The sequence below is a fragment of the Perca flavescens genome, chromosome 5, assembly GCF_004354835.1.
Source record: "Perca flavescens isolate YP-PL-M2 chromosome 5, PFLA_1.0, whole genome shotgun sequence".
Classification (NCBI taxonomy): domain Eukaryota; kingdom Metazoa; phylum Chordata; class Actinopteri; order Perciformes; family Percidae; genus Perca; species Perca flavescens.
Window position 1 is genome coordinate 27,415,272 of NC_041335.1, and position 24,343 is coordinate 27,439,614.

Below are 24,343 nucleotides of genomic sequence, written 5' to 3' on the forward strand. Positions count from 1 at the left end.
TTCCTGTGTCTCTCCCCCCCTTATTCCCTTAAAAACACAAAACATATTTACTAGGAACAATTTCCAATCAGTGTCAGTGTCTCTGTGTTATTTACGGGTTCTGGGGATATTTAGTACACATACTACTCACAAAAAGTCAGGGATATTCGGCTTTTGGGGGAAATTTCAGGATTAACCTAAAATCAACTATAACCTTTACAGGTGATTGCGCATGTCCAACAGTTCAATGTTTCGTACTTTCTGCACAACTTGCTGTTCTCTAACAAATGGCAAAATTCACAACAAGTGTTTGATCCATGAATCGACCAATACATTTCCTGGTTCAATTAGAATTGGTATTTAAACATTCCTCCTCATCATGCTGTTCACATTTTGACATCATGAGACCAAGACAACACCTAACAATTGATCAACAGTACCTCGACATTGCGAGGCTTCAAACAGGATGTTCTCAGACGAAGTGGCCACTGAGCTTAGAGTGTCACAGAGTGTCATCAGCAGGTTGCAACAGAGATAAAGGAAACTGAAAGAGTCACAGAAAGGCATAGAAGTAGATGCCCATTGGCCACATCCCACACTGATGACCGCTTCATTGTGAACAGTGCCCTGCAGAACCAGATGAACAACTCAACTCCAGGCACATTTAAGGAAGGTGAGAGGCACTGAGGTGTATTGTCATCCTATTTTATCTGATCATTCTATAATTTGTATTTAGGCCATATCTGAACTATCTATATGTAAGCTAGAAGTGATGAACTTTACTCTACTTTCGGGGAATACTTCTATAGGAAAAGGGCCACAGGAACTGGCCACAGAACACATCTGGCATACATTATCTTTTATAATCAAGAAACAGTGTCGGCAGATTCCTCTCTACACAGCAACGCACCATCGATATTAATTAAACAACAGCACCCAATTGTAACGTCACACCATTCGAAACCTTTTACATCAACGTGGTCTGCGTGCTAGACGACCTGCAAGGGTACCTGACCACACCACCAGGCACAGGCGTCATCGTCTTGCTGGACGAGGGACCAGTGGGCCTCAGTGCTGTTCTCTGATGAAAGTCGATTCACGTTGAGCCGAAATGATGGCCGCCAACATTGTTGGAGACGGCAAGGAGAGCGCTATGCATCAGCCACTGTTGTTGTGACATCTATGGTTGTGACCCTTTGGTGGTGGTGGTGTTACAGTGTGGACATGTGTGTCCAGTCAATACACAGCTGCCCTACACTTTCTGAATGGTACAGTGACAAGCCCATACTACCTGAATAACATCATTAATCCAGTCATTGTAACCCTGCATGAACAACACAGGCCTAATTTCATCTTCATGGACGACAATGCTCCAGCTTGTCGAGGTTGTATCATTAGTAGGGAACGGCTGCTGGAGACTGGGATACCTCAAATGGAGTGGCCTGCACTTTCTCCAGACCTGAATCCCACCTATGGGATCAGTTGAGTCAGCCCGTAACTCTGTACCCCAGAACCTCAATGACCTGAGGGCCGCCCTTCAAGGGATACCATGCCTCAGCAGACAATAACTCGACTTGTGGACAAGTTATTGAGACATTGACATTTTTTGTTGTGGTATACCCACCACTGTTGTTGGCTTTTGTTTCAATTTCAACATTTTTTGAGATGAGGAAATCACCATTGCATGCTTCTACTTAAATGCACTACTTTTATGATATAATACCACTGTAGCTTGAAATTTTTACATTTTCCATAGATTTCACCCGAAAGCCAGATATCCCTAACTTTTTGTGAGTAGCGTATGTATGAGGGGCCTTAGATGTTACATAAATTTGCCAGCAGGTGGAGATAAAGCTATTTGAAATCGTCCTTTAGCATCATTTCATGTTTCCTTTCACTGTAATGATTTGAATGACACATAAGAACCAATAATTTTCATTATTTTCAAATTTGTACACACATGGGTCTCACCATTATCCTGAGAACAATTTGCCCACCGGTTCTTGTTAAAAATGATCAATTCCAAATTATTTAGTTTGCATATCCAGTTGCAGCAGGCTTTCTTTAAAATCTACTGCAGACTAAATGGAGGAAGTAGAGGAAACGCCACCCATTCGTGTTATAGATATTAGTAGCAGGCCTATGGGTTGTTGTGCAGAAAGTAGCCAACCCATGTGTCTGAAATTACTTTTGAGAAACAGAATAACACTGTAAACCAAAACCTTTTTAAACAACTCTAATTTAATTTTGAGCCCTCACAGAACGACCCAGGTGTGGAAATCATGAAAGGTGAGTCCTCACATTATTTAACTAAACACCTGCTGACGGAATATGATGTTTTTACACCCAGATAATATTCAACTGTTTTAACTTTCATAGAGTTTAGGATCTTCTCCATCTGGTTTTTCAACCTGTTGCTGCTGGAGAGTTCATCATGTGCTGGTGACTCAGGTGTTGGTAAGCACGTTTTCTTTTCCCCATCACAGCACATCTTTATAGTTCAGACTAATCATTTGAGAATTTGGTTTGGTAGGATGTAATTGGCTAATTATACAAAAAAAATATTTTCTTTTGTTATATATATTCTCTATGTTTTAAAACTGGGTGATGCTGCATATATTGTTACATTTCCAGGCCAAGTAGGGGCAGAATTTCTGATGGCCTGAATTGTGACCTTCATTTTAATGTGCTTCTGTTGACTCCTGATGTATATTATTCAATCACAAAAATCACAAAGGTGTCAGGCAAATCCAGGCCTAAAAAAAAAAGAAAGAAAAGTTCAGTCATTTATTGAAGAAACAAAAACCTTTTATACTGTCTACGGTGAAAACACACATACGCTTAAAGGCAGGTAGATGTACATTTCCCACATTTCAGGGTTAAGAGAAAGCAAGGCACGAAGCAACATTGACAGTCCGACAGGGAATGAGTGAAAGTGGGGCCGGTTATATCCTGCAGGGCTGATGAGGCAAAGTGGAAACAGGTTGAGCAGGTGGATGTGAGACACAGGAACAGGTGGGAGAGTCTGAGTGTATCTGGTGGATGGATGGAAAATGACAGTTCCATGGCCTGGGAGAAGTGAGAAGCTGTATGTAATAAATAGAGAAATATAGGGGGCGCATGCTCGTGCAGCGAGGCACGTTTTGTCTTATGTTACGTTGTTTATTGTTTGTTTATCTCTTGTTGCACTAAATGGGAACGGCCTGAGAGAATGAGAAGGAATTTATGATCCTATGCTGTTTATTGGGACACAAATAGCATGGAGTGGACCACTTTGTTTTTGTTGTGGACGGCGTAGACTCTGAATGAGTTGCCCAACCCAGCGCATGTCCGATACAGCAGGGACTTTCTCTTAGTGTTGACGAACTGACCTATGGCGAGTGGATTGTGTCATTCAAAGGATAACCAGGAGAAAGAGAAAGAGCAGGTTACCCTCCCCGTAGTCGCCAAACCGTGTGGAATTTTGGAATTGATTTAATAGGGATTGCAGACGAGAGACCAGCGGCGACTAGGCGGCGAGTACATGTACAAACATTTTCCGGCGGCGACGTGGCGACGGCGTAAGTTTAGAATTCCCATCAAATTTACACCTACTAAAGACGTCTAAACTAAGTACGTCGCCTTACAAACGTGTGAAACACACGCCTTCACTATCTAAAGACGTCTACGTCGTCAGGGTGACTTTTCCCCTAATATTGAACTAGAGTGAAGTATATTGTCATTGTTTAGTTTCACATTTTGTTAGTGTTCTTTTGCTTACTTTCTGGTTCTTATGTGTTACTCATAATGTGTGGCTAATAATATCATCATGCTTATAAAAAAAGTATTAAACTGCTGAATGAACACTAAATGTCTCCATGGCAACAAGAGACAGATGCCGTTTGAACAACAATCATAAATAAAATAGCATTTTGGCATATTTAACCAAAATCAACAACAATCAGCAACTGTCTTATGCCTCCTTAGGACCGTAACGAAGGTATAGTCACAAGATATATGATCAAAATCATAAAAATAACTTGCAGGGAGCTTGCAGCCTTAGTGATAGTTGCGTCCACTTGTTACCCAAAATGAACGTCAATTCACTCAAAAAATACAAACAAATTAACTATTAAGGGTATTCAACGTTAAAACAAATATGAAGGTGCTTGATTGACATTTACCCATTACATAATAAATAAGTCAGTGATTTGGCTGGTCTTAGCTAGGCCAACTAGCTAGATAAAGAACAGAGAGCCAGCCCACACAGCGAGACCGTGGTGCCTTTGACTCAAATCGAATTTTTTTTAATTGGGGGTCTCTGCAAAGATACTAAATAAAGAACTTACAGTATATTTCGGATTTTTATCAGAAACTGCTTTATTGGCCATGTAAGTGTAAACACAAGGGAATTTGAGTCTGGCTAGGTGTTGCTTTCAACACCGAAACAGACATAACGTTATGGCTAAAAACAAAGATAAACAAGGTAACTTTAAACATGAAGGTTTCACTACTATGTAAACTACATATATAAGTTGTATATAATAAAGAATATACATGCATACATACACACACGTACATAAAGTTAAATGTAAATAGATCTATTAAGCTTATAATCAGTAAGGCAATTAGTGCCAATGATCCAGTAGATGGCGCCGATGTTCAATCAATGTTAGAGTTACGCATTCTTCCAACGGTGCGCAGGTCACATAAGCTGATGAGATACTACAATTTAATTCATCGTATTATTTTTATACTGTCAGTAGGCTACTTTTAGAGCAACTTGTATAATGGCTAAAGGGCCTGGAACATATATTGAATGAATTGAAATACTTTTAAACCTATAGGCTATAGTCTTACTGTATATTGAACTTGAATTCACTCAATCAATTTTTTTTTTAGGGGGGAGGGGCACGTCTGGCGACGACGCTAGGTGTGGCGGCGTACTTATCAACTACGATGTACACTGCGACGGTGTAGTCAATCCACACGTTAGAGTCACACGACAGTCTCCTTCGGTTCCCGACTCGTGTCACTGAGCCGGGAGAATCGAGTGCCATACGTCAATGAACCAACTCACTCCTGTTTTTTTCTTTTACTTCATTCGTGCCGTTGGCATTATATATATGTCAGTGGTTGGCCGTTGTGTAGCTGGTATTCTTCTGCTACTGTGTGTGTTGTAATCTAGCTCATTAGCGCGTCCGCTGGACTGGAGTGGTGGTGCTAGAATCAATCAGGAAATGAGCTACTAATGCCTAGACCCGAACGAGACTGAATGTAACCGTGCAACCGGCTGGCCCACTCGACTCTAATGTAACCGTGCAACCAGCCGGCCCGATCGACTCTAATGTAACCGTGCAACCGGGCGGCCCGATCGACTCTAATGTAACCGTGCAACCGGCCGGCCCGCTCGACTCTAATGTGACCGTGCAACCGGCCGGCCCGCTCGACTCTAATGTAACCGCGGAACCGGCCGGTCCGATCGACTCTAATGTAACCGTGCAACCTGCCGGCCCTCTCGACTCTAATGTAACCATGCAACCGGCCGGCCCGATCGACTTTAATGTAACCGTGCAACCGGCCGGCCCGCTCAAGTCTAATGTAACCGTGCAACCGGCCGGCCCGATCGACTCTAATGTAACCGTGCAACCTGCCGGCCCGCTCGACTCTAATGTAATCAAGCGGTGTCTTGGTTCTCGGCAAGTTTGAGTTATTACCAAGCCTTGTTTCTGGTGCATCTTAGAGGATTGTGTTCACGGCAATTCACACATTATCGATGGGGAAGTACAGTACATCACATACAAATACACAAATGTTATTTTGGTAGTTATGTTAAGTTAAATGTTAGAGAAGTGAATGTTGCTACGTGGTAGCTAGGCTAGGCTGTCACAAGGAGACCGCGCACCAGGCTACTGAACGAGACCGTAAGGACCGTAACCGAGGGTACTGCACGAGTCTATATTCAAACGGGTGTCTAGGTTCTCGGCAAGTTTGACTTATCAACCGATAGCAGAAGCCTTTATTTCTCGTGCATCTTAGATGATTGTGTACATACAAATTAATAGATTACATTATTGATGGATATCACATACAAATGCACGTCATGTTATCTTAGTAGTTATGTTAAGTTAAATGTTTGTTACGTGATAGGTAGGCTGTCACCAGGAGACCTGTGCACCAGACTACTGAACAAGACTGTAACCGTGCCTAATGCATGAGTCATGTAATCAAACGGGTGTCTAGGTTCTCGGCAAGTTTGAGTTATCAACCGATAGCAGAAGCCTTTATGTCTCGTGCATTTTAGAATTGTGTTCATGGAAATTCATATGCTATACTACCAAGGGGAAAGTATTAGGCCTATATCACATACAAATACACGTAATGTTATCTTGATAGATAGTTAAACGGGATCACCCCCCGCCGCCACCGCCGCCGAGGGCACGCGAACCGGTGACCGAATCTATTAACTCGGTAGGCCAACCAACAACCGTCCGCTTGAACCGACTCTCGTAAAAGAGTCGGTTGTCCCATCACTACTTTCTCTTGGAGTGGAGCAACTTTCAGGTCGGTAACCCTCCCTCGGATTTAATCTTCCCTGATCTAAACTGTTTCACCGATCAATCGAGAGGGAAAGGAAAAGGGGGATTTACCGGTGAGCCACCCCGCAGGACCAGGAAGCGAGGAAAGCAAGGTGGCGTACTCCAAAGATTGAGAAAACAATCTCTCTCCCGGATCCCTCTGCCTTCTATTATTCTATCAAATGCCCAGTCACTTCGAAATAAAACTGATGAGCTGCAAGCTCATGTACGTTTTCAGCATGAATTTAGAGATGCGTGTTTACTGGCAATTACAGAGACATGGCTTTCGGGAAATGTCTTGGACTCGGATCTGGTTATTGATGGTTTTGGGGCACCTGTGCGCCTGGACCGAGACGCAAGTATTACTGGAATGTCGCAAGGTGGGGGCCGGGGGTTTGCCTATATGTGAACCAAAGATATTGTAAAAATGTTCTTGCCAGAGAAAGTTTGTGCACTAAAAACGTTGAACTATTGTCAGTGTCCTTGCGCCCCCCCCATACTTGCCCCGGGAGTTTCCCCAAATATTTGTGACAGTTGTGTATATCCATCCATCTAATGCGGATAAAGCCTCAGAGTAAAGATTGCAAGGAATATCGCACGAAGCACCTGTCTTTGTCCTTGGTGATTTTAACCATTGTTCGCTGAAGAAATGTTTGAGAGACTTTTATCAATATGTTACGTGCCCGACCAGACAAAATAAGTCACTGGACCTGTGTTATGGTTCTATTAAAGGCGCATATAAAGCTCTCCCTCTTCCCCCGCTGGGCGGGGCTGACCACAACTGCGTCCAGCTCATCCCGTCGTACCGCACGGCCTTAAGGAGGGGTAAAACTCTCACTAAACGTGTTAAGAACTGGACTGAGGAAGTCATCCTGAGCTTGCAGGGCTGTTTTGACTGCACCGATTGGGGCATGTTTAAGGAGTCATGTACCAACATTAATGATCTTACAGACGTTGTCAGCTGTTATGCTTCTTACTGTGTTGATAATGTAATCCCTGATAAAACTGTACAGGTATACACAAACAATAAGCCATGGGTAAGAACATCACTTAAGTTGTTATTAAACAGAAAGAGTTAGGCATTTAGGGAAGGTAACTTCTTAGAATTGAACAAGTTCAAAAAGGAAATAAGAAGTGAAATAAGGAGAGCAAAACAGGGTTATAAAGGAAAAATAGAGAAAGATTTTGGTGGTAGAAACTTGCGTTCAGCCTGGGATGGTATGAAAACTGTTATTGGCACCAGCAGTGAAAAGAATGTTAAGGTCGTGCTGGAAGGTTTTAGTTGTGACAGTCTACTTGCAACGGAGCTAAACAAGTTTTATTTGAGGTTTGATACCTCAAATTTTAAGAATGTTATTTTATAACAGAAATCACATTTATCTGGAAATGGTTTTGTTCCTTTCTTTGATGAACAAGCTGTGGTCAATATGTTTAAACACTCTAGAGCTGGAAGAAGCCCTGGTCCGGACAATATAGGCAGTCGCCTGCTCATTTCTTGTGCAGAGCAATTAAGTCCAATTTTTAATTATATTTTTCAGTTGTCTCTAGAGCAACAGAGAGTGCCGGACATATGGAAACAGTCTACGGTCATTCCGGTAGCCAAACAAAATCATCCAAAAGTATTAAATGACTTTAGGCCGGTTGCTCTGACCTCCTTAGTCATGAAGTGTTTTGAAAAACTGGTTAAAAAAGTCGTTCTCACAAAATCAGAGACTCCTTGATCCACTACAGTTCGCTTATAGGGCTAAGCGAGGGGTAGATGATGCCACTACCACTCTGTTAAATATGCTATTTAAACATCTTGAAGGGAGTAAAACACATGCAAGGATTTTATTTGTTGATTTTTTTTATCGGCTTTTTATACAATCCAACCACATATTTTAGTTGATAAGCTCTTAAAGAACTTTGACCTTGATTTTAATATTGTGGGATGGATTCTTGACTTTTTAACAGATAGAACTCAGAGAGTAAGGGTAAATGGTTGCTTGTCGGAGGAGATGTCATTGTCCACGGGGTCTCCTCAGGGGTGTGTCCTCTCACCACTCCTTTATATTCTTTATTCGGATGATTGCCGTAGTTAGCATGAAAATATATTAATTTTAAAATTTGCAGATGATTCTGCTATTGTCAGTCTCCTCTCTAATGAGGAAAGTGATCATGGCCCTGTTTTGGATGATTTTGTGCTCTGGTGTGATAGGGCATTCCTTCAACTAAATGTAGAAAAGACAAAGGATATGCTGATTGATTTTAGGCGCAAGTCATCGACTCCACAGAACATTACCATCAAGGGGCAGAGGGTGGGATTCGTAGAAACATACAAGTATCTAGGCAGTTTGATCGACAATAAGTTACATTTTAATTCTAACGCTGAGATGCTTTGCAAAAAAGGCCCACAAAGACTGTTTTGTCTTTGCAAACTGTCAAAATTTTGCGTCGATAAGACCCTTATGACCCTCTTTTATAAATCATACATTGAGTCTGTACTAACATTCTCAGTAATCTGCTGGTATGGTAATCTCATTGTCAAGGCCAAAACTGTTCTTTCCAATATAGTGAACGTCAGCAGTAAAATTATAGGTGTCCAGCAGTGTAGCCTCACTGACCTGTATAATAGACAGGTAGTTAGGAAGGCCAATGCAGTTATCTCTGATAGCTCCCATCCCCTTCATTCAGAGTTTCAGAGCTTACCTTCTGGGTCTCGGTTTAGATTACCTCCAGTAAAGAGCAATAGATATAAGCACTCATTCGTCCCGACAGCTATCTCTTTTCTAAACTCAGCCCGGAAGAGTAGAGAGACTATAACTATTAAATAGTGATGGGGTTATTAAAATACGTATTGACTGATGGTGATGATGTTGTTGATGAAATGGTGATTATCAAGGAAATTTTTATGGAAATGTTGCTATAATATTTTTAGGAGGAATATTGTTAGATGTTCCTTTTAACATATGGTTCCTTTAACATATGGTCATATATATCTTCTTAATTTCTCTGTTGTTTACAGAGTTTTTAACATTAAGTATTTTTATATAGTTTTGTGCATTTGTGACTGTCCTGTGTTTATGTCTTGCTGCAGAACCAATTGCCCTACGGGGACAAATAAAAGTCTAAACTAAACAAAAAAAAACTTAAAAACTAATAACTGGATTTTACACATATTTTTGTGATTTTTGTGATGACGAATTTTGATGTATTACATTTTATTTCATGTACTGCCTTGTGACAAGTCCATGGTATTTCCTTTTTACCCTGTTTTGTTTTCCAGTGCATTCTTGGATTGACTCTATCCCTGAATGGATGTATGGATAAAAACACTATTTCAATTTAAGCCACAATGTATGTAGACTTTGGTGCAGGGCAGCTTAAAGAGTTTAATTGAGATCATACCATAGGTAAATAGTTTGAAAAAGTGGGACGGTAAAGTAGTCAACCTGTATATGTTAGATTTACACAATAATTGAGTTCAGAAGTAGACTAATTTTGCATATATTCTACTTTATAAGTAACTCAATCTAAATGTTTATCTGCATCCGTGAATTTGACTCATGCTTTTTGATGCACTCAAAGTACATACACAGAAACGGACATACGCATCAGAGAGTGCCAGCTGAAAGCTGAACAAATGAACAAAGACAAAAAAAAAGTACTAGAGAGCACAACCCCGAGGCCGCCGTCCACGGCACCATCTTGATCATCTCCTCTATTTTTCGTTCATGTAGGGTGGGCATGCTTATCTATCCTCTCATTAACCGCTAAATGAGGAAGACAAAGCTGCAGTGTCTGATTATCTTATTGAACTTCTGCAAGTATGAAGGGAGGACAGGAAGCCACAATACGGCGAGTGTTAAAGATATGGGGGAGGGGTTGCAGTGGGGTAGCAGCAGCTTGTTACCCAGAAGCAGGGAAGTCCTAATCTATTTAACATTTCCTGTAAAGAGACTTTTCGGTGGAAGTGGGGTTAATGAGGGAGGGTGAAGCATCGCTGGCTACATCTTTGGGGTAGTTGTAATGTGGGTTAAAACAAGTTTCAGTTTTGTTTTAGCTTTAAAGTGTAAGATTTATGGGACATGTATGAATCAACACACACACACACACACACACACACACAAAATTATATTTAAATGAATTCAAGTTGCCTGTGTTTCAGTATTGTGCTGAGTCATTACACCACCTGTACTATCCGTCATTTAGTTCAGCTGGAGCTACATTATAACAATTATTCATTCAGAAAAAATAAGATGATCTTTTTCCTCATTTGCAGTGAATCCCTGTTGTTACTACCCTTGTCAGAACTCAGGAGTGTGTGTGAGATTTGGTGCAGACCGCTACGAATGTGACTGCACTCGCACAGGCTTCTATGGAGTCAACTGTACTGTTCGTAAGTGCAGCAAAATTGAACATTTTCGACATAAATCTGTGTGTCGGCATCTGGGTGTGGGTTCATTCAAAAGCTCCAAGTAACCCTGTTAGCTCAAGTACTACTTTAATGTAACATTGTGGGAAATTAACCCTAAAGTTACCCTACTACGCTAACCATAATCTCATGCACTCTAATTCTCCTCCTATTTTGTTTAAAAAAACTGATAATTAACATGATTAAAGCATTTTAACAATAATAGATAAAGTATAGTTGTAAATATGTAGACATTGTTAATAAATACATTATGCTTCCAGAAGGTCAGAGGTCAAACAGTCAATTGGATCTATCCTAAACTAAAGAACTAAAAACATAAAGCACATGTCATTTTGAAGGAGGATAAACACCAGCCAACATGGCAACACAAACAATTTTCTCATTAATGTATATAAGTGATCTTTAAAGCATTCATACATTATGTATTTACATTAGTCACAATTTATAAACCCTTGCTTTATTAGAAGTGGTACAAAGAATATTTATTTTTGATCTTTGTGTGTAGCGGAGCTCTGGACCAGAGTTCGTCTCATGCTGAAGCCGAGGCCTGCGACGGTTCACTTTATCCTCACCCACTTCCAGTGGTTCTGGGACATTGTCAACAGCTCTTTCCTGCGTGACACATTCATGAGATTAGTGCTGACGGGTAGGTGAAAAGGTTTAAGGTAAAAAAAAACAAAAAACTACAACCTTCAAACAAGTCACACAATTGGCAGAATCCAACAGACCACAGGCCACAGAAGATAAAACAACAGCTAATATTGTTTTAGTTTTTCTCTGATATTTATGTTCACAATATGTATTTGGGCACACGATATTGGCTGGAGTTCTGGTTTTATCAGCCTTGGTGTATTTAAAGGCAGAGACACATTTTAATAAGTATATTACTGAGGTCAAGGCTGTTTTAGATAAGGCCTGGTGGGGTAAGGGTAGTCTTACTCTATGTCAGAAGCAAGGAAGAGGGGTCAGAATGGGTTTGCCTCATCTATAGACACAAAACTGTTTTTATGTAGGTGTGTGTGTGTGTGTGTGTGTGTGTGTGTGTGTGTGTGTGTGTGTGTGTGTGTGTGTGTGTAGACAAAAACTATTGAGACAACACAAAAGTTGATGAATCTGAAAGTCTAGTTTTTAAATGCATCAGAAGTTGAAGTTTTGAGAGCATGCAAGATTTGTGACTGCAAATAAAAGTGTATTTAAACCCACAAAAAAGGAGCTGAGTTACTAGAATTAAATGAGCATCAAGATTTCTTTTGCTAAACATTTTCAAAGTTGCATGCTCTCACTTTGTGCTGTTGTATTCCCTGCAAGCAAACGCAAACTCAGAGCAGAGTTAAAGATGAAGTCTGGCGTTATTCCATACTTTAATTATTGTCAACAAATTACATGAAAAGAAAAGATTTGTCAGTCTGTCTCAGTTTGGGAATACACATTTGGTGTGCTAGTGGGTATTTTCAGCTGCAGGACAGTGTATGTGGGCTGAATAGAATTTCTCTACAACTTCTGGTTCATTGTCTTGCAAAAATGTGGCTAGATGTGTCTGTAATAGATTTTGGACACCAATAGAGCCCAGTAGAACAGAATAATAAGTTATATCAGGCTTTCTAGCTCGTAGCATGCAAGTAGGATCAATTCCTTCGTTTCATGGGATTTGTTGACAATAAGATACATATTGTATATCGCCAGCCTTATCCATGTACTTACAGGGTAATAATAATAATAATAATAATAATAATAATAATAATAACTTTTATTTATATAGCGCCTTTTCATGAAACCCAAGAACACTTTACAGAATTACAGTGGCTATACTAAGGGAGGTTGTATGCTGTGGTACTTGGTACTTGTAGGCTGGGTACTTACACATGGATTAATTAGGTGTCCAAACATGCTAGTTCATTCCACTGAATCAGCAAACATACAAAAATATACAAAAAAAGACAGTTGTTGTGAACTACATATTGTCACTTTCTCCCAAAGTCAGAAGCGACCTTATTCCAAGCCCTCCAACCTACAATTCTAAATATGGATACCTCAATTGGGAGTCCTACTACAACATCTCCTACTACACCCGTCTCCTCCCTCCTGTACCTGAAGACTGCCCTTTGCCGATGGGAACTAAAGGTGAGACCTGCACAACTACAGTATATACACAGACAATTGTGCTACTGAGGAAATCTTTAAAGGCCCCATGGCATGCAAATTTCACTTTATGAGGTGTTTTAACATTAATATGACTCCCCCTAGCCTGCCTATGGTCCCCCATTGGCTAGAAATGGCGAGAGGTGTAAACCGAGCCCTGGGTATCCTGCTCTGCCTTTGAGAAAATGAAAGCTCAAATGGGTTGATCTGGAATCTTGCTTCTTATGAGGTCATAAGGAACAAGGTTACCTCCCCTTTCTCTGCTTTGCCCACCCAGAGAATTTGGCCCACCCATGAGAGAGAGACATCATAGCTTTCAAACGAGCAGAGTGGCAGTTGGTCAAGGCCACACCACAACCCTCCACCTTGCCCCGCCTCTCTCATCCTCAATAGCTACAGACACAGAAATGGCACATCCTAAGGAAAGCTCAATGTGGGACTGGCTCTAGTTGCTGTAATTCTGCACCAAGGCTGAATTTCGGGAAAGAGACTTCAGATACAGTATTATTTATAAAAGCATCCAAAGAGCACCATGTCATGGGACCTTTAAATGTTTCTTTCTCTACAGGTAAACCTGATCTTCCTGATCCCAAAGTGTTGACCGAGAGGTTTTTTAAGAGAAAAAAATTCAAGCCAGATCCTCAGGGAACCAACCTGATGTTTGCCTTCATGGCCCAACACTTCACCCACCAGTTTTTCAAGACAAACAAGGAAGTTGAAGATGGTTTCACTAAGGCTTTAGGCCATGGGGTGAGATGCATACTGTCTTTTTCATAATTATTTTTTTAGTTAGATTTTTGAATGTTTTGCCAAATTTAAGTATTTTTCTCACACTAGGTAGATGCGAGCAATATCTATGGAGACAACCTGATGCGACAGCTTCAACTCCGGCTTCATAAAGATGGAAAGCTAAAATATCAGGTAATAAAGAAGCTTGTCATTTTGGGGAATGCGTTTATTTGCTTTTTTGCAGAGAGTTAGATGAGGACATCGATATCACTCTCATGTCTGTACTGAGGAACGGTATCAATCGTCTCATCTAACTAATCTAGCGTATTTCACAATAAGTCATATTTCATGTTATTTCAGTCATGAAAAAAAAACGAATAGACTAACTCTGCATGATATTACACAAACGTTTCTAAAGGCTTTGTATTGTGGTATTTCATAAACCACCAGATGTTTCTTGCATATCTAAAGGGTGTCAGCCTTGAACAACTTTTACTTCCTCTGTCACACTGACTTCTGAGAATGCTATGGTATAGTCTCCAGACAGCCGTGATAGTGATAAAGTTGTTAAAGAGAGACAATCCTAACACTCACTTTGACAGCACATTATCGTGCCTTTGACATGTTAGTGATGAAGTTACACTTTCAAGTTTATTGTCATTCGTATCCTTACAGGTTATGCAAAAAGCAAAAATGTAATATTTCGCCCCTGGGGCCATAGTGCAATACATAGAAACAGGAAATAAAACAAAACAATAAAAACAAGCATATGACAATAGGAGCAGCAAAACTTGAAAGCTACATTTGAAAATTAAAGTGTAGAAAGATCAGCGTGTCTGAGTGCTATAGATCAATGTTTGAGAGGGAACTTCCTCAAACTATCTTCATCTTAAAGCTTGAAGATGTTGTCTCATAAATAAGAGAAGTCTGCTACTTTTACTTTGTACAACAAAGCCAACTATGTCAAGAATGTACATTTATGAAGAAATAGTAGAGCAAACGGGGTATTTAAAAGTTTAAATAGCTCAGAATCAAACCTTCAAAATACTTCTCTCAAATGTGGATTACTATTTTGTGAGATGTACCCTCCTACTGTATCAGAGATCCCTGTGCACATGAATTATCATGAAAGAATAAAAAGGTTTAAAAACTTTGCTTATACATGCTTTTGTTTGTTGACAGTTGATACATGGTGAGATGTACCCCCCTACTGTATCTGAGGTCCCTGTGCACATGGTGTATCCTGAACACTTCCCCCCAGAGAAGCGTCTGGTCACTGGTCATGAGGTATTTGGCCTCCTGCCGGGCCTCACCATGTACGCCACCATATGGCTGAGGGAGCATAACAGAGTCTGTGACATCCTGAAGGCAGAACATCCCACCTGGGACGATGAGCAGCTCTTCCAGACCACCAGACTCATCATCATTGGTGAGAACCTAGATAGGTTTACAGTTTAAGTACAAAGATGGTGTCAGGATCTGCAAATCTTCTTTCTCTTAGACAGATTGGAGCATTTCAACCTACAGTATATCGACCACTTTTAACAGGTTTTTGACCAATAATAGATTTGTAAAATAATATCTTAAAAATGGATCTTTACAGATTTCTTTTTTTCAGTACAGTCCACATAGTAAGTAAAATTGTTTTTAGACTTACAATTGTTTTGGTTATTGATTAATCTGCAGATTATTTTCTCGATCGATCAATCAATTAATTGTTTGGTGTATAAAACATTAGAAAACTGTGAAAAAATTACTTCATCAAATGTCTTGTTTTGTCTGACCAACAGTCCAAATCCCAATAATATTTCATTTATTATAATTTAAGACCAAGAAAAGCAGTTCATTCTACCATTTGAGACCTTGGAACTATCACACTTTTGGCATTTTTGTTTAAAAAATGACTTGCATGATTAGTCGATTGCCAAAATAGTTGCCTATTAACTTTAGTCAATCAACTAATTGATTCCCTGTTGCATCTCTAATTGTATGCACAAATTAACAGTTCAAATTTCCATCTTGAAGTTTCTTTAAATGTTTTTTATTTCAATTAAAGTTTTCCTCTGTGTGTGACATGAAGTGATGACATTTGTTTTTGTCCCCCAGGAGAGATCCTCAACATTATAATCGAAGAGTACGTGCAGCATCTGAGTGGTTACCTGCTGAAACTGAAGTTTGATCCCGCCCTGCTCTTCAGCGTACGTTTCCAGTACAGCAACCGCATCGCTCTGGAGTTCTGCCACCTCTACCACTGGCATCCACTGATGCCTGACAGCTTCCTCATCGACGGAGATGAAATCCCGTACTCCCAGTTTATTTACAACACCTCCCTCATCATGCACTATGGGGTGGAGAAACTAGTTGATGCCTTCTCCCAACAACCTGCAGGACAGGTAGATAAGTACCGTCTTCTGATTGTATACTATAATCCAGTGTTAGAGTTACAAATGCAGTTTTGTTAGCATTGTTGCTTTTATGGATGTAAAGTTAACAGTCGTCAAGTACTGTACTTAAGTACACTTTGATGTACTTGTACTTTACTTGAGTATTTACATGTTACTTTATACTTCTACGTCACCACATTTTAGAGGCAAATATTGTACTTTTCACTCCACTACATTTATGTTTCAGCTATAGTTAGCCTACTAGGTACTTTTCAAATTAAGATTTTACATAAAACACATACGATGAGTTTATAAAATGCATTGTTTATTGACCAGATGTTTCCAACCTATTTGGCTTTTGACCCCTGACAAAAGAGGCAGTTGAGTCCCCTTGTTATGCTTCAGATATTTATCTAACTTCTCAGATGGTTTCATTTAAATAACTGCTCAAGTCCCAAAGAGGTGAAATGATCCAACATTTACAAAAAAAAGGTTAGAGAAAAGTCCAAAGAAGTAAAGTACATATTTGTGTAATCAAGCTTGTTTTTTTGTCTTCTTTCCTGCCCATTTAATAATCTAACGTTCCCTCAGATTTGTCATGTGACATTTTGAAGCGGCCTGTCCCTGAGAACCACTGGACAAAAAATCCAGCTGTATATAAAGTATTTAAAACTAGCTCCACCTCGACCAGCTACATCAATAAAATATTAATACTTCCATTAATACTTATGCATTTAGGCATCAGTATTAAAAGATGTGTGTGTGTGTGTGTGTGTGTGTGTGTGTGTGTGTGTGTGTGTGTGTGTGTGTGTGTATGTGTATGTGTATGTGTATGTGTATGTGTATGTGTGTGTGTGTGTGTGTGTGTGTGTGTGTGTTCGACTCTGACCTGCGGTCCTTTGCTTCATTTCATTCCCTCTCTCTCCCCTTTCATGTCTTCATCTGTCCTGTGGAAATAAAGGCCTAAAATGCCGAAAAAATTATCTTTAAAAAAAAACAACAAGATAATGTAATTCATAATAATATGTCAGGCAAGGTTAATTCTTCTGCAGATCTACTTTCTTTTCAGATCTACAGATGTACTTTTGATACTTTAAGTACATTTTGCTGAAGATGCTTTTGTACTTCTACTTAAGTAGGATTTTGAATAGCACTTTTACTTGTAATGTAATATTTATACATTGTTGTATGGCAACTTTTACTTAGGTAAAGGGTCTGAATACTTCCAGTGCCTCAAAGAATTGATTTCAAAATACTTTTACTGGTTTATACATCACTAAACGGTTTAGGGCCAAAATACATTTCTGATCTGTTACTACATTATGACCCACCCAGACCTCTCAGGTCGTCTGGGACAGGTCTACTTGTTGTCCCCGGAGTCAGAACTAAACAGGGGGAAGCAGCGTTCAGTTTTTATGCTCCACATATCTGGAACAAACTCCCAGAAACCTGTAGGTCCGCTGCAACTCTCAGTTCTTTTAAATCTAAGCTAAAGACCTATCTTTTTGATGTTGCTTTTCTTTAAATAATCTATTTTATTAACTTTAATTTCTTATACTGCACTGTAACTTTTATTATTATACTGCACTATCAATTTTATTCTTGTCTTTTAATGTTTTTAAGTTGTTTATTATTGTTTTTTAATTGTTTTCTAACTGCTCTTTAATGTTTTATGTAAAGCACTTTGAATTGCCCTGTTGCTGAAATGTGCTATATAAATAAAGCTGCCTTGCCTTGCCTTGCCATCACTGAAGTAGACACAGTAGATACATAGATAGATGACAGGAAGTCTTTGACTCTTGGTGGTTGCATTTGCAAGATGTCTTCACTGATACATAAAACCTTGTTATCAAACACCTCTAACCCCCTGGATGCAAATATTGATAATAATACCAATCACATAGCAAATTATGACATTTCAGAGTAGCTTAACTCGCCCCAAAGATAACGGACATATAATATATACCATAAACCTCTAAATAAAGACAGAACATATTATATAAGAAAACGCTTTTACATGACTCGTCTGCTCTAGCTTTAATTGCATAAATGACTATCTGCTCAGGAATGTATGTCTGTCAGAGGATCTCTGGTGCAGTCCACAGTGATGGTGAAACATGAGACAGGACACGTACTGTATTTACCATGTAAGAACTAAACCACTTAATTCATCCACATTAAAGCAGATGTCCCCTTACAATCACTTCCTAAAATAAAATTACAGATACTATTCTCAATTATCTGTCAGCAGCATCATGTGAATGCAACTCTTCATTTCGTTTTGCTGAGAATTAAGTGTTAAAGCTTTAGTGCTTAACTTTTTGATATTAAAGGTGCTCTAAGAGATGTCACACGTTTTTTAGGCTACAACATTTTTGTCACATACAGCAAATGCTATCTGCGAGCTGCCTGTCCCCTGAACACACTGTAAAAACATGCGGTCTCTGTAGACAGCCCAGGCTCCATAAATGGCAACAAAAACAAACTGTGCCAACCTGCACCACGAAACATAACAAACAGTCTTCCAGCGTTCCAGCCAATAACCATCAAGGATTTGGGGGTGGGGCTTGGGGGGGTTAGTGCGTGGAAGCACGTAAGGGAGGGAGAGGGGACAGGATGAGGAGGAGGGAGGGGCGAGCTAGCCTCATTTTGTTTGAAAATACTTTGAACGTCAACAAGAAGTGCCGTCACCCAATATCGCTTAGAGCACCTTTAATGAACGTCCGTTACATTCAAGTCATTGCCAAATGAGTTGCTACAAAGCTAATTAAGACTATCAGCAGTGTTGGTCATCTTACTTTAAAAAAGTAATTAGTTACAGTTACAAATTACTTCTCCCAAAAAGTAACTGAGTTAGTAACTCAGTTACCACATTGTAAAAGTAATTAGTTATTTACCTAGCAAATTAACTGACTTTATTTTTTATGTTCTATAACGTTATTACGTTCTATAACATCTTTAACGTCAAAGATGTTGCTGACCCGAAAAATCGAGCGTTGCTTGTTTTAACAGAGTGGCTCCGTCTCCTTCGCTGGAGCTCACGCTAGCTGCATTTGGGGTTTGGTTTGCAGCAGCAGGTGGGTAGAGCAGCCAAAAATTTTACTCAAGTAAAAGTACTGTTACTTCAGAATAATATGACTCAAGTAAAAGTAAAAAGTAGTCATCCAAATAATTACTTGAGTAAGAGTAAAAAAGTACTTGGTGAAAAAAACTACTCAAGTACTGAGTAACTGTTGAGTAACTGAGTACTGAGTAACATTCCCTGATGGGTATATTTATGAAATATATAGATTTTAATGGGAGGGAATTACATATCGGCTATTTGTCGGCTTCTTGAGCCGTGTGTCGCCAATGCGCACAGTGGTTTGAATTATGTTTTTTATATTTTTTATTTGCTCTCACGATCGCTTCCACTGCCAGGGTTGCAACTGAAATAATAGACTAAAGCAACGGCAGTTTATGGAAAGCACAAGTGTAATTATGGTCAGATGTTGTGCCTGACTGATGGGGAAGTGATATTGGTAAGCGTTGTGATGTAGGCTAGCCTACGCATCTACAGCGTCGCCTATTTTTTTGTTTACCAGCTGTCCTCCTGTTTTAGGAAGCAGCGACTGTATTGCGTTTTGTCTGTAAAACCGTGTCTGTGTTCTTCATATTTATGTAGAATTATAGTCTGCTCTTCTTATGTAAAATATGTGGCTATTGGTCATGTTATGCAAACATTGCCTCTTTTATGTGAACATGCGCGGCTGTTCCGCCGATTGGGAAACCCTGGGTTGATTGAACTAGTTGTTAACCACCGTTATATATGTCAGTGGTCGTGACACAGCTTGCGGGACCGCGGTTGTTAGGTGAGGTGAAGCCGGGTAACTGAAATAAATTCCAGGACATGTTGATCTGGCCTCTGGGGTGTTCCTCCTCATTTGTGTCTGCATTGCTGTGCATTGCTGCGACTGTAAAGCTAACCCGTCCCGCCGATGAGATTGAGTATGGTCACGTGACGAGACTGCACAACTACGTTTGATTGGTGAAACACAGCCACGTGGTAGAGCCTTTAGCGGAAGTCTCTCTCTCTGTCAAAATAAAACATTAAAATGAGGCGTACGTGGGGGATAAAAACAATGACGCGTAGAATACCAAAGAGGTAAAAAGAAAAGTAACGAGCTCATTGTAGCCTAATGTAGCGGAGTAAGAGTACAGTTTCTTCTTCACAAATCTACTCAAGTAAAAGTAAAAAGTATAGTGATTTAAAACTACTCCTGGAAGTATAATTTTTTCAAAAGCTTACTCAAGTAAATGTAACGGAGTAAATGTAACTCGTTACTACCCACCTCTGGTTGCAACGATGGGAAAAGTAATTAATTAGTAATGCCGTTAGTAACGCCGTTATACTTAAACACCGTTACTCCCAACACTGACTATCAGCTCCAAACAACCCTCTCTGTTTTTCTCTGTATGGCTATGCTCAGAAGATAGTGTCGTCCGGTGACTTTCCTACCCAGAAAATAATTGCCTCTTCTGAAGAGTCCATCATGTTTTGTTAAATCCTCCATGTCCTTGCATACTAGCAACTGCGTGAAGGAGGGGTGGGGGCTGTGCGCAATCACGGAAGGCTTGTATCATGTGGACGCACCGACAGTGTTGTTGTCATTACTTATAATTCCTCATGGGGGCGACAGAAACTATGCACTATAGCTTTAAGTGTTGTTGCCTGCCAGGCTACACGTTTGTTCGACATCTGGCTGACGGTATTATCATTAACAGTTCATTAAATAACATTGCAGTAACTTCTTTGTCTGTGTTTCAGATAGGTGGAGGTCACAACTCTCATGCAGTAGTGCTCAAAGTGGCAGAAATGGTCATCAGAGAGTCTCGAGCAACACGTGTGCAGCCCTTTAATGAATACAGGAAGAAGTTTAACCTGAAGCCATACACATCTTTTTATGAATTTACTGGTAAGCAGGAATAATATTGTAACTAAAACTTGGTTCTGAAAATGTTTTGTATTCCCCCCTTGCAAAACTCTGTTGCACGTGTATATTTGTTAATAGAGCAATTTTGACTTCAAGCTAATTTAAATTGGATTAAAATAATAGTTGTATTTATATACACTTTTCGAGCTTTAGCACAAAACATAAAACAGTAGATATACTTTAAATAAGTGAAATTTGTTTAGCAAACTATCTTTTGAAGTGGGTAAAGGAAAACCACATTTACACATTCCACATTGTAACATAATAAGATAATAGTAAGGGTATGAATAACAATCTCTGAGTTAATTAACAGCCGTTTTCTCTTTTCCAAACAGATGACATAGAGATGGCCAGAGGTTTAGAGGAGCTCTATGGTGACATAGATGCTCTGGAGCTCTACCCCGGCGTCCTGCTGGAGAAAACACGTCCTAACAGCCTATTTGGTGAGAGTATGGTGGAGATGGGTGCTCCATTTTCCCTGAAAGGCCTGCTGGGAAATCCCATCTGCTCCCCTGAGTACTGGAAGCCCAGCACCTTTGGGGGAGAGACGGGCTTCAATATCGTCAAAACTTCCACTCTGAAGAAACTGGTGTGCCTCAACACCAAGTGGTGTCCATACGTGGACTTTCATGTTCCACGAAAAGAGGAGGACACAAAACCAAGAAAATCACCCACTGAACTTTAATGAGTTTTATGAGTGAATGACATAGTTTGCATTTAAGCAGGTCTACCTCCAGAAAATACAGCTGACAAATTCCATAATTTCCAGAGAATGAAAATTCCTCTAGACCTCGGAGAAGTATTTTCATTTGCTAATGATTGCTTATTGTATCGCTATATCTTCTTGAAGACCAACAATTAAATTGCATTACTGTACAGATGACCTGTTCAAAGAAGATAATGAATTCACTGTATTTTAAATTGCCAAAAATAAAAGTAAGAAATAGTTCATGAATTATAAGAAGTAATGATCTGCAGACAGTTATTATTGTTGCATATTAGGAGAAACCCATGTCGTTTAGGTCAAAATTACATTCAGTCAATGTTTATAATCTGTACAAAAGAAAATGTTGCAATTCAAAATTAAAAGTTGGCCACTCCACTGGGGCATTGGGGGTTTAAGTGCTTTGCTCAACAGTGACTCATCTTGCATGAGGCAAGGGTGCAGATTTAAACAGTCCAACTCTGTACTGTAACAACAAGGACTAGATCCCTCACTGGCTTCCCACATACCCGGAGCCCTCATGTTTTCTCTCCCCACAGTTTTCCTTGGATTAGGATGGCACCTAAATCATGGTCGCAGCTGTTGCCATGGTCCTGCTAGGTGCCCTGCAATGCTGTGCTACGTCCAGTTACGCCCTGAAGTGCCCTGCTACGTCCTGCTATGTCATGCTATGCCCTACTACACCCTGATAGGCCCTGCAGTGCCCTGTTACGCCATGAGCTACTACAACAACGACTACGTCATAGTTCAATTATCTTTATTGTGAATATAATTGCCACTGTGCATCACACCCCCAACCAGCACTGGCAGACAACAGCCCATCTGTAATCCTGTAATAAACATCTGTAAAGTGTCATGAGATAACTCTTAATAATAAAATTGAATTGAATGCTGACTTTGCCAGTTAAGTTGATTGAAATGGCCAAAACAGACAAACCAACAAAACCTGTGTGTGTGTGTGTGTGTGTGTGTGTGTGTGTGTGTGTGTGTGTGTGTGTGTGTGTGTGTGTGTGTGTGTGTGTGTGTGTTCTTGTTTTTTTTCATGATCCCCAGGGGATTAATCCCACTGTCTATAGTGACATTTGTTTTTTTGTCTAATGTCTCAACTATAGTTGTGCTAATTTTCAAATGTTAGCATGCTAACATGCCAACACACTAAAAGAAGATGGTGAACGTTATGCCTGCTTTACATAAGCATGTTAGCATCTTCATTGTGAGCCTGTTAGCAGGCTGAAATTAGCATTTAACACATGCAGTGCTGTGCTTACAGTACAGCTGCAGGGATACTTCCAACAGGGTCCTATGTTCAGCATGTGTGTCTCTTGATATTTCAACATTGTACGTGATACTGGTAAGGGCTATCTTAACAGTAATAATATTGAAGCTAAAATTGGTTCTGAAAATGTTTTGTATTCCCCCCTCTTGTACGTGTATATTTGTTAATACAGCCATTTTGACTTCAATCTTATTTAAATATAAATAGATAAAAATAATTGTTGTATCATATAACACTTTTCAAGCTTTAGCACAAAGTGAAACACATTCAATACATGTAGCCATGCAAGCAGGTAACAAAACTCAGCCAGCAACACTGAATATAGCTGTTTTCTTGAAACATACAAACCTATAGCAGCAAAAGGAGTGAGACAAAAAAATAAAATACAATCCAGGGAACCAGGGAAACATGAATTAAACATTTGACCTATAGGAAAAACATTGCTGAAAACATTGAACCATTTGAAAGGTCCTCTTAATATTGATATTGAGCTAGAGACCATAGGACCCTGGGAACATAGACACGCTCCCCAGCAGCACATGGCTGCACAATCTGTCTAGTTACATTTTTTAAATTGTTACATTAGTTTTAACACATTCAATTTGAATTAAGAAAAACCTACAGTCACAATACAAAATGACTAAATGTGATGTGTGTATTTGAATTTTAACACTAACTGACGGATAGTGGATGCAGATGCAGACGTTGGTGGTGTTTCACCTTGTAGTATGTATGAGAAAAGGGATCACACACTACTGTAGTTTTGCTGTGATGTGGGCTGCATGTGTACATTTTGTGTTTACACCTTGTTGTTAATGTGCACTGAGTGGATGTGCACTGAACACACTGTAAGGCAAGGGTCTTCAACATTTAGGCCAAGGACCCCTCAGGTGAAAAAGAGAGCAGGGACCCCTATATATAAATTGTATAAAACTGAATTGCATATTAAACTGGGCCTACAATAACATGTGGGGCTGCCTAAAGCCTTTACACATACCTGTTTAATGGTGCATACAATACTAAGCTATTTAATTCATAATTGTCGACATGTTCATATATTTATTCATCATATTTTCATGTTAAAATGTGGAATCCTTAAGCTTAACTGTATCTGTGGATGGCTACCTTATGGCTACCTTACCTATAGGCCAGTAAGCCTATCATCAAT

General features: G+C 39.7%; 1 protein-coding gene across 6 annotated transcripts; it reads left to right on the forward strand.

The window, feature by feature from the left end:
- Window positions 1-594: 594 nt before the first annotated feature.
- On the forward strand, window positions 595-22,739 carry ptgs1 (prostaglandin-endoperoxide synthase 1). 6 transcript variants are annotated; one of them, XM_028577700.1, is made up of 12 exons: window positions 595-652; window positions 2,232-2,268; window positions 2,359-2,436; window positions 10,798-10,914; window positions 11,456-11,596; window positions 12,928-13,071; window positions 13,658-13,839; window positions 13,927-14,010; window positions 15,001-15,247; window positions 15,925-16,211; window positions 21,010-21,157; window positions 21,511-22,739. In XM_028577700.1, the coding sequence occupies exons 2-12, from the start codon at window positions 2,262-2,264 to the stop codon at window positions 21,858-21,860; spliced, it is 1,785 nt and encodes a 594-aa protein (XP_028433501.1). In that variant the 5' UTR covers window positions 595-652; window positions 2,232-2,261; the 3' UTR covers window positions 21,861-22,739. The 6 variants fall into 6 exon arrangements, 5 of the variants coding, with proteins under 5 accessions (XP_028433501.1, XP_028433504.1, XP_028433503.1 ...); XR_003692557.1 differs by lacking the exon at window positions 595-652 and having other exon boundaries at window positions 2,131-2,268; window positions 21,511-22,291; window positions 22,337-22,739; XM_028577703.1 differs by lacking the exons at window positions 595-652; window positions 2,232-2,268; window positions 2,359-2,436 and adding an exon at window positions 2,853-2,994.
- The last annotated feature ends 1,604 nt before the right edge of the window (window positions 22,740-24,343 follow it).